The 10,000-nt window shown below is 29.0% G+C and overlaps 2 protein-coding genes across 3 annotated transcripts in view; one reads left to right on the top strand and one right to left on the bottom strand.

Moving 5' to 3' along the window:
- The window catches only part of LOC119574106 (succinate-semialdehyde dehydrogenase, mitochondrial-like), an 8,906-nt gene extending 6,905 nt beyond the window's left edge, over window positions 1-2,001 (top strand). The window contains exons 7-9 of the mRNA XM_037921179.1: window positions 216-374; window positions 941-1,163; window positions 1,481-2,001. Of these exons, the coding sequence (XP_037777107.1) occupies window positions 216-374; window positions 941-1,163; window positions 1,481-1,683 (585 nt within the window). The 3' untranslated portion in view covers window positions 1,684-2,001. The remainder of the gene's footprint in view (window positions 1-215; window positions 375-940; window positions 1,164-1,480) is intronic.
- Window positions 2,002-9,693: 7,692 nt separating this feature from the next.
- The window catches only part of LOC119574107 (ubiquitin thioesterase OTU1-like), a 10,054-nt gene continuing 9,747 nt past the window's right edge, over window positions 9,694-10,000 (bottom strand). For both annotated transcript variants that reach the window (XM_037921181.1, XM_037921180.1), the window contains exon 7: window positions 9,694-10,000. This exon is cut by the window's right edge and continues 1,125 nt beyond it. The gene's annotated coding sequence lies outside the window, so the exon portion shown is untranslated.

The following is a 10,000-nucleotide window of genomic DNA, read 5'->3' on the forward strand; positions in this document are numbered from 1 at the left end:
TTTTGCTGGGTTTATTTATGTTGTTCTGTTGTGACTGGATTTTTTTCTCTCTCTCTCTCTCTCTCTGTCGTAAACAAGGACGTCATTTTTTTTTTCTCAACGTTTCTTTTCTCAGCGTTCGTATCCGGAGGACCTTTATCCGCAATAAACAAATCTTGTTAAATCACCTACTTATAAAATCCCATTTTCTCTCTCTCTTTTCTCTTCACGACCAGACATGCGTCACTGCCAATCGCATATTCGTGCATGAATCCGTGCATGACGAATTCGTAAAGCAGTTCGCCGAAGCCATGGACAAGGAGTTGAAATCCGGACACGGTCTAGAAAAGGGCGTCAATCAAGGACCAATCATCAACCAGCGACAATTCGATCGGGTAATTATGTCACTCGGAGAATAATGTAATAAATCAGAGAATGGAGGATTGATTTGTGTTTGGGATATCTGAACTTCTATATGAATAATTAGCAATGTTTCTCTCTCTCTCTCTCTCTCTCTCTCTCTCTCTCTCTCTCTCTCTCTCTCTCTCTCTCTCTCTCTCTCTCTCTCTCTCTCTCTCTGCTTGTTTCGATGAATTTCTAGATTGCTAAGTAGATCATAATTAAAATGTCTTCATTGTTTTCATTGCAATTGTCATTTTCTCATGAATTTTATCAATCCTCTTCTTCGCATTTCCTTATCAAACTAATCATAATTTCCGCGAACATAAAGATTGAATGATGATTTCGATTTTTAAAAGATCAGCAATTTCTCAAGTTCGCTTCATAATGAAAAAAGAAATCACCTGCACTCTACCACATGACCCAAAACCCTTTAGATTTCTCTCTCTTTTTTAACGACACATGACAAACATCAGCAATGGAAATAGATAAAAAAAAAAAAAATAAATAAAAAAAAATCTAATTTTCTCCTTTTATCCTTTTTTTCTCTCTCGTTTCCCAGCTGGTCAAGATGACAGAGGAGTCTATCGCAGCTGGAGCACAGGTGGTTCGAGGAGGAAGACCCGGAGGAGGACTTTTCTACCCTCCGACCCTCCTCACGGGCGTCACCCTCAGCATGCCGGTGGCCAAGGAGGAAATTTTTGGTCCCGTGGCCGCCATCTTGAAATTCCGCGAGGAGGAGGGGGTCGTCCGTCTGGCCAACGCTACCAACAAGGGCTTGGCGGGTAGGGCGGATGGCGGGGGTTGAAAGCTGGAGTGGGAAATGGGGGAGGGTTTATTTTTCGTTTATTCTTGTGTGTGTGTGTGTGTGTGTGTGTGTGTGTGTGTGTGTGTGTGTGTGTGTGTGTGTGTGTGTGTGTGTGTGTGTGCGCGCGCGCGTTCGTTGTGTGTGCATGTGCGTGTGCATGTCACATACGTAGGCCCATCCATGGTAGGCAAATACTTGCATTTATACAGACCCGAATTATACCTGCAAATCTACACATGCGCTCACGCAATCCCAACCCCCGCTTATCCCTAACCCCAGCTTCCACGCCCACAGGCTACTTCTACACGGGCGACGTGTCTCAGGCATGGCGCGTGGCAGAGGCGCTGGAGGTGGGTATGGTGGGCGTGAATGAGCCGATGGTATCCACGTGCGAGGCGCCCTTCGGAGGCGTCAAGCAGTCTGGTCTGGGCAAGGAGGGCTCCCTGCACGGCCTCGACGAGTACACGCATCTCAAGTACATCTGCTTCGGGGTCTAAACTCACGTTCTTTTCCTCTCTCCTTTCTGCCTGCTTCTCCTTTCGCCTGATTTCTTTGTATGAATGTCAGCGTCACTGTTTTCCATCCTCTTTAGTGTCCTCTCTCCTCTTTCCTCTCCTTTCTCCTCTCTCCTCTTTCCTCTCCTTTCTCCCCTCTTCTCTTTTCTCCTCTCCTCTCTTTTCTCTCTCCCTTCTCTAAAATAAAGGAGTTGCCTCTATCTCTAACACATTCATTAACCTGCAAATTACACTTGAAATCAAGGTGAAGTTAAATTCCCCAGATAGGCATTACTAACTACAATAAATATCAAAATACCATGTCCTCTTTTACCTTTCCAAAACCAGCTTGATAAAGAGGGCAAAATATTTGAAAAAAAAAAGAGAAATACAACAATATTTATAAATACGCTACTCAGTAAAATGGAAGATTTTTTTTTATTATTATTTCCATATACATTTTTTTTCACCATTGCTATTAAAATAAGAAGAGAAAAAAAAAACAGACATACATTACACCTGTGATATCACTTGGAACACAGATGTTGTATTTTTTCCTTGTAAAGTGACAAACGCACCTGCTGCTTAATCTACAATTACTAAAACAGGGTAAAAAACAATGCAAAATTTATAAAATCTTATTATTGCAAAAATGATAGAAATATGACAGCTAACAATTGTGGCTGTAACACATTTGTACTGTGTTAGTTTTACTTATATGAAGCATATGTCAATATACTGTCATGGCACAAAGGCAAATGTATTTATTTTCATCTTGGTTCATAATTTATTATTCATTAGCTGTCTAACATTCGTAAAATATGGATACAATCACAAAATACATTAGCTTTATGCTTTCAGGAATACAATTAGATCCTTAGGAACAAAAGGAAAAGGTGTTCGTTATACATGTTTCCGGGTAAAAGATTTTGTGATCCGAACTCAAACTACCCAATCTCAATGCGTAAAATGTCCCTTAAAAAACGACACATGATAAACGTCAGCAATGTGAATAGACAAAATTTCTGTATTTTTCTTGAGATGATTAAAAATAGCTCATCTTTTTTTTTTTTTTTTTTTTTTCTTTTCTTTTTTTTTATGTGATATCCAGATACCTGATCAAAATAAACGAGACAAAAATGCTGACAGACTTTAAAAAGGAAGATTTTTAAACAGGACTAGCTACCTCGCCTACAGTATGATCTATGCATTCAACTTCCTGTCACTAAATGGCTAATTTACTATTGTGCTTAAAAAAATGTATTAAAACAATTTATCAAATGTTCATTATCTTCAGTGAAAAAATCCATCCTTTATGAATTACTGTATATCCACTGATAAAGTCAAAGAGTAGATAAATCTAAAAGCAATTATATCAATAATAAAAATACGATGAACATTTGTGAACACTTTGCAAGTACAAGAACACTATTTCACATGTTAAAAATATCGGCAATTTTTCCTGTACGGAAAGAATTTCTAAGAAAAACGTAATTTTCTGTAACACTTTTCCTCAAGGTAAATTTCTTTCTTTTTTGGCATATAAAAACTTTTGTCTTTTCCGAGTCTAGATGTGCAGAAACTCACACCAGGATCAACATACCGTCAAAAGCCGTTTCCACGCTGACCTTAACTCTATCTTATTACTTTGGAAAGACTTTCCCCTCTTTTTAATCAGTTATGACTTCCAAAAATCAACAGCAAAAAAGACTTTGTCAACAGTCAAATATAAGGTGTGCATGGTGAATATTAAATGACCAGTTTATATAAAAACAGCAAGTATCACTGGGAGTCCAAAACACTTTCATATTTTTGGAACATCTGTTGATTACCTTTTCATTCTTTTCCATATAATAAGTTGAAGTAATGTGTGAAGCTGTAAATCTCTAAAATACAATAAGTAATAAATAAATAAATAAATAAAAAATAAATAAACAAATAACCAAAATATATTTATATAAAAAATACAAAATGTGGTGTGTGTGTGTGTGTGTGTGTGTGTGTGTGTGTGTGTGTGTTGGTGTGGTTATGTTTGTGTGTGTTGTGTGTGTGTGTGTGTGTGTGTGTTTGTGTGTGTGGTGTGTGTGTGTGTGTGTGTGTGTGTGTGAGATGTGAGTGTGTGTGAGGTGTGAGTGTGAGTGAGAGTGAGAGTGAGTGTGAGTGTGAGTGTGAGTGTGGTGAATGTGAGTGTGAGTGTGAGAGTGATGGAGTGATGGAGTGAGAGTGAGGTGACGGTGAAGTGAGTGTGAGTGTGCGTGTGCATGTGCATGTGCGCGTTTGCATGTGTGTATGTGGTATAGTGTGTGATGGTGTGGTATCATGTGGTGTGGTATGGTGTGGCGTGTATACATACATACATATACACCCTGTAAATGCTTTCATGGACAAAGCAGAGTAACAAACTTAGAATTCCAATCTCATTTACTTTATTATAATCACACCCATTAATTATTCTTGGTCAGTAAATTTCAGACTTGAGCCTCTCCGTCTGTCACAGCCTAGTCCATTGACTTGTACGAAACCCAAATGTGATTCAGAAAAAGCAGAATTTTGTAAGCAAATAAACCTAGTCCTATGTCTCTCCTTTTATCTACTTTTGGCTTTCTTTATTTCATGGATATGATTATGTAATTGTAAAATGTATAACATATATATATATATATATATATATATATATATATATATATATATATATATATAATTTTTTATATACATATATATACTTATGCATACATATGTATACATATATATACACATATACATACATATATGTACATATATACTTATATATACATATACATATTTATACATACATATATAAACACATGTATACATACATACATTAATATAATATATATATACATATATACATATATAAAATATATATATAATATAACTATATATATACATATATATATATATGTATGTATATATATATACATATATATCATATATATATACATTATATATAATTTATATATATAAGAGATAATTAATATTAGATATTATAGATATAGATATAGTATAGATATACATAGTAATATATATATATATATTATTATAAACAATAATATATATATAATATATATATATATATATTATATATATATATATTATATATATATATATATCTATATATAATATATATAGTATATACTTACTAAGTAAGTGATGGTGAATGAAGAGTGAGATATGAAGTGAGAGTGAGAGTGAGAGTGAGAATGAGTGTGTTGTGAGAGTATGTGTGAGTGTGATTGTGAGCATGAGTGTGAGTGCGAGTGTATGAGTGCAAGTGTATGTGTGTGAGTGTGCGCATGTGCATGCGTGCATGTATTTATAGGTTCCACTAAGAATAAATCAGTTGCAAACGTGCCCATTGGTAACTATATCCTACTATCCTTTGTTCTAATGAAGAACTGCCACAACTTCAACAGATTATAAGCCATGACGTCTCCACTCCCTCAAGTGGTCTTCAGACAAAATGAAAACAAATAATTTTTTGTTCTTATTACCCTGATGACGTCCCCTTGACGAAGATGACGTGTTACAACTTACATTTCATTCCTACTGTGGTAGTGTTTCATATAGTTTGTGTGTACATGTTACAGTGTTTATATTTCAGTTCTATTATACTCTTTTTTTCTGTTTTTCTTTTTTTTTCTTGCAGTAAATATGAATTAAAATATCATTCACCGCATTCTATATGTATGGTTTGCCTTCTCTTTTTGGGAAGTCATGTGTCTATGTAAACCGCAATACTAATCTACTGATAAAAATAAGCTAGCATCCTCGCATTAATTCAACTAAAAAATTTATTTACTTTCATTATTATGCTTCTCCATGTAATAGCTATAATAGAAATAACGTAAACCTTCCACATGTTCAAACACAGTTCCCTCCCTCACCTCCCCCCCCCCCCAAACTAAAAATAAAGAGTTTTCTATCTCTCTAAAGCACCTAAAAGGCCATACAATGCATTACAAATAAATTTTCTTAAAAAAGCAAAAAAAAAAATTAATAATAATTATAATAATAATCATCATCATAGGAAAAAATATACACACTTGCCAAACCTCGCACACTCACATGAAAAAGGCAACAGCAAAATGTCGCATTACATTCTCCTTTTGAGATCTACAAGGGAAGACATATCCTTGCTGCAATTCCAAAAAAAAGCTGATATGTCTTGTGATTACAATTAGCTCTTTTTATTTATTTTATTTTTTAAATTTTTAAATGAATACGGAAGCCCATTACAACAGGAGACCACAAAGATCTTATGATATACTGTACTTGACATAATATACCCTGAGCATAGTGAAACAAATGGTAAAATATCATCTACGACAAACCAAAGCTTGGTATATCAAGTATCATCCCATGGAGAAACGATATTTGTTTTTGTAACGAACAGCTTGTTTTTAGTTTTCTGGAGAGTAAGAGAAGAAGAGAGAAAATAAATACTAAGAAGCAGAATAGGCACTAACTACTGGATCCTGTGTCTAATAGAGAGCATTTTCCTACAGTTGCAAACTCTCCAGATCATGTACATTCAGTTATTGATGCAGTGTTAAGACAGCACGTAACCTTTCTAACAATGTCCAAATATATTACTGACCATACATTTATGTTCCTTTTATTTATCCTCTCTTGAAATAATAAACAATACTTTTTAATATTGCCCACATACAGATATTACTGTATATGAGAAGACTGCATGAAGACTCGAATACCCTCCTTTGATTCAAATCTTTTTGCCCCCAAAAAAAATTCTGATATCTTGCGAGATACATATTACCATAGAAAACATTTTTATAATTGGTCTTGAATACGAATATGTACTTACATAATTTACAAACGATTACATGATGAGCATTCTATGAACTGCAAAAGAAAAAAAAAAATCACTATACCATTTCTTTCTGAACCATGCATCATAACTGAGGTGGATTGTGCATTCGTAGCTATTACAGATCACATATATATCTATATATAATATATTGTTCTTAAATACTAATTGGTTTTACATGCAAGTCTATCATTAGTTCTCATTTAATCATGATGATGAGACTTTCAAAAGAAAGTACAGTCATAAAATTTAAAGAAGAAAAAAAAAAACTACAGTAAAAAAAAAAAAAAAAAAAAAAAAAAAACATAAAAATATAAATATCATATAAGATTCTTATATATTATGTTTAAAATATTTTTTATATATTTTTTTATATTATTTTATAAATTATTATATATTATATATTTTTTTATTTCTATATATTTTTTATTTTATATATTTAAAAAATTATATATTCTTAAATTTTTAAATATTTATAAAATTTTAAATTTTTATATTTTATTATTCTTTTGTTTTTTTTATTTTATATTATATATATTATTTAAATGATTGTTTTTATTATTATTTTTAAAAAATTTTATTTTTATTTTATAATCGTTTTTTTTTATTTAAAAAATAATATTTTTTATTTTTTTTATATAATTTAAAAATTTATATTTAAAAATTTTTTATATATTTTTTATTTTTTTGTAGAAAAATTATTTTTTAAAATAATTATCTTATTTTATATATATTTATATATAAAATATACAGAAAAACATTTATATATTAATATATATATATATATATATTATATATATTTATAGAGATATATAATATCTATATTATATTATTAAAATTATTTATATTTTATATAAAAATTTAAAAACCTTTATTTTATATATTATATATTATTTTATATATATTTTTATATATTATATATAAAAATACTAAAATGTAATTAGTGTTTAATATATATTATTTAATATATAATATATATATATATTATTATAAATATATTAAAATTATTATATTATATATATATAATTATTTTTAATATATATTATATAATTTATAAATTATAATATAATAAAATTTTAATAATATATAAATTTTTATTATCTATTTATTTTTTTATTTTCAAAATTATATAAAATATTCTTATATATTTTAAAATTATTTAATTATTATTATTTTTATTAATTATATATTTAATATATGGTTTAAAAATTTTATTAAAATTTTTTTATATTTTTTTTTATATTTATATATTATATATATTAAGTTTATTTTTTTATTATTTTTATTATATTTTTTTTTTGTTGGCCCCTTTTTAATATTATTTTTCCTTTTTTATATAAATTCTAAATTTAACTTTTAAATTATAAAATATATATTATTCTTTAATATTATAGATAATATTTTTTTAAATATGTTTTTTTTAAAATGTTTTATATTTTTTTTTATAATTTTAAAAAAATTTTTTAAATTTATTTATATATTCCATTGTTTTTTTAAAATTTAATTAAAAAATTTAAATTTTTTTTAATTATTTTTTTTTTTTAAATTATTTTTCTTATCTTTTATTATATTTATTTTTTTTAATTTTATTTTTTTTTTTTAATTATTTTTTAAATTTTTTTTTTTTATTTTTTTTTTTTTTTTTTTTTTTATTTATTTTTTTTTTTTGGCTTTTTTTTTTTTTTTAAAAAAAATTTATTAAGTAAAAAAATTTTTTTTTTTTTGTTCTTTTTCTAATTTTTTTATTTCCCTTCTTTTCTTTTTTCCCGTTATTCCAAATATTTAAATTTTTATTTCCTTTTCTTTGTCCCCAAATAATATAATTAAATCCCTATTTTCTTTCCCCCCAATTTAATTTTTTTTTTACCCATTTTAATATTAACTAAATTTCCCTATTTTTTTATTATTTTTTTTTATATCGGATTTATACTTTTTTTTTTTTTTTTTTTTATTTAATATCCCATTATATTTTTTTTTGATATTTCATTAACCCAATATTTACTATTTCCCCGCCCCCTTTTAAAAAAAAATATTTTTTTTTTTTTTTTCTTTTTTATCCTTTTTTTTTTTTCCCCCCCCCCCCAAAAAAAAAATTTTATTTTAAACCCCCCTTTTAAAATTTCCATTTTTTCAAAAAAAAAATTTAATTTTAAATTTTTTGTTTTTTAAAATTTGATGGGGATGAGGAAAAGGATATTGGATAAAGGGAGATAATGGGGGTCAAAAAGTGGAAAAGGGTGATAAATAGTTTTTATTTTTAAATATTTTTATTGGAGCAATGGACCTTTTAATAATGTTTGTAATTGGATGTGCATGGTCAGCATGCCACAAAAAAAGTTGAAACGTTTTCCCTTGGGAAAATATTCCACTATTTTGTTTAAGAAGAAAGAAAAATTCAACAGATTCCAAACCTACCCCCCCCCCCCAAGGGTTTCCAGACAAATAAACTAATTTTTTGGTCTTATTACCCTGAGAAATCCCCTAAAAGAAAACTTTCAACCATTTCTTTCGTGGGGTTTTTATATATTTTGAATTAATTTTATATTCGTTCTAATTACTCTTTTTCTGTTTTTCTTTTTTTTTCCAAAAATTGAAATTAAAAATATTCAAGCATTTTATTAGGTTTTCCCTTTCTTTTCAAGTCATGTGTTTTTAAAAGCAAAAATCAAAAAAAAATACATCCCATTTCCCTTTTTTTACTTTTTTTCCCCCCCCCCCCCCCCCCCCCCCCCCCCCCCCCCCCCCCCCCCCCCCCCCCCCCCCCCCCCCCCCCCCCCCCCCCCCCCCCCCCCCCCCCCCCCCCAAAAAAAAAAAAAAAAAAAAAAAAAAAAAAAAAAAAAAAAAAAAAAAAAAAAAAAAAAAAAAAAAAAAAAAAAAAAAAAAAAAAAAAAAAAAAAAAAAAAAAAAAAAAAAAAAAAAAAAAAAAAAAAAAAAAAAAAAAAAAAAAAAAAAAAAAAACCCCCTTTTTTTTTGGGGTTTGGGGAAAAAATTTTTGTTTTTTTTCCCCTTAAATTGGCCGGTGAAAAAAAAAAAACTTAAATTTTTAAAAAGATCCCAAAACAAAATAAGATCCTTTTTTTATAAATTTTTATTTTTTTTTTTGTTTTTCTTTATATTATTTTTCCTTTTTTAAAATTTTGGGGGTTTTAAACTATCACACACTTGCCAAACCTCGCACACTCACATGAAAAAGGCAACAGCAAAATGTCGCATTACATTCTCCTTTTGAGATCTACAAGGGAAGACATATCCTTGCTGCAATTCCAAAAAAAAGCTGATATGTCTTGTGATTACAATTAGCTCTTTTTATTTATTTTATTTTTTAAATTTTTAAATGAATACGGAAGCCCATTACAACAGGAGACCACAAAGATCTTATGATATACTGTACTTGACAAATAATACCCTGAGCATAAGTGAAACAAATGGTAAAATATGCATGCACGACAAACACAAAGCTTGGTATATGCA

This window comes from Penaeus monodon, chromosome 6, assembly GCF_015228065.2.
Source record: "Penaeus monodon isolate SGIC_2016 chromosome 6, NSTDA_Pmon_1, whole genome shotgun sequence".
NCBI classification, from domain to species: domain Eukaryota; kingdom Metazoa; phylum Arthropoda; class Malacostraca; order Decapoda; family Penaeidae; genus Penaeus; species Penaeus monodon.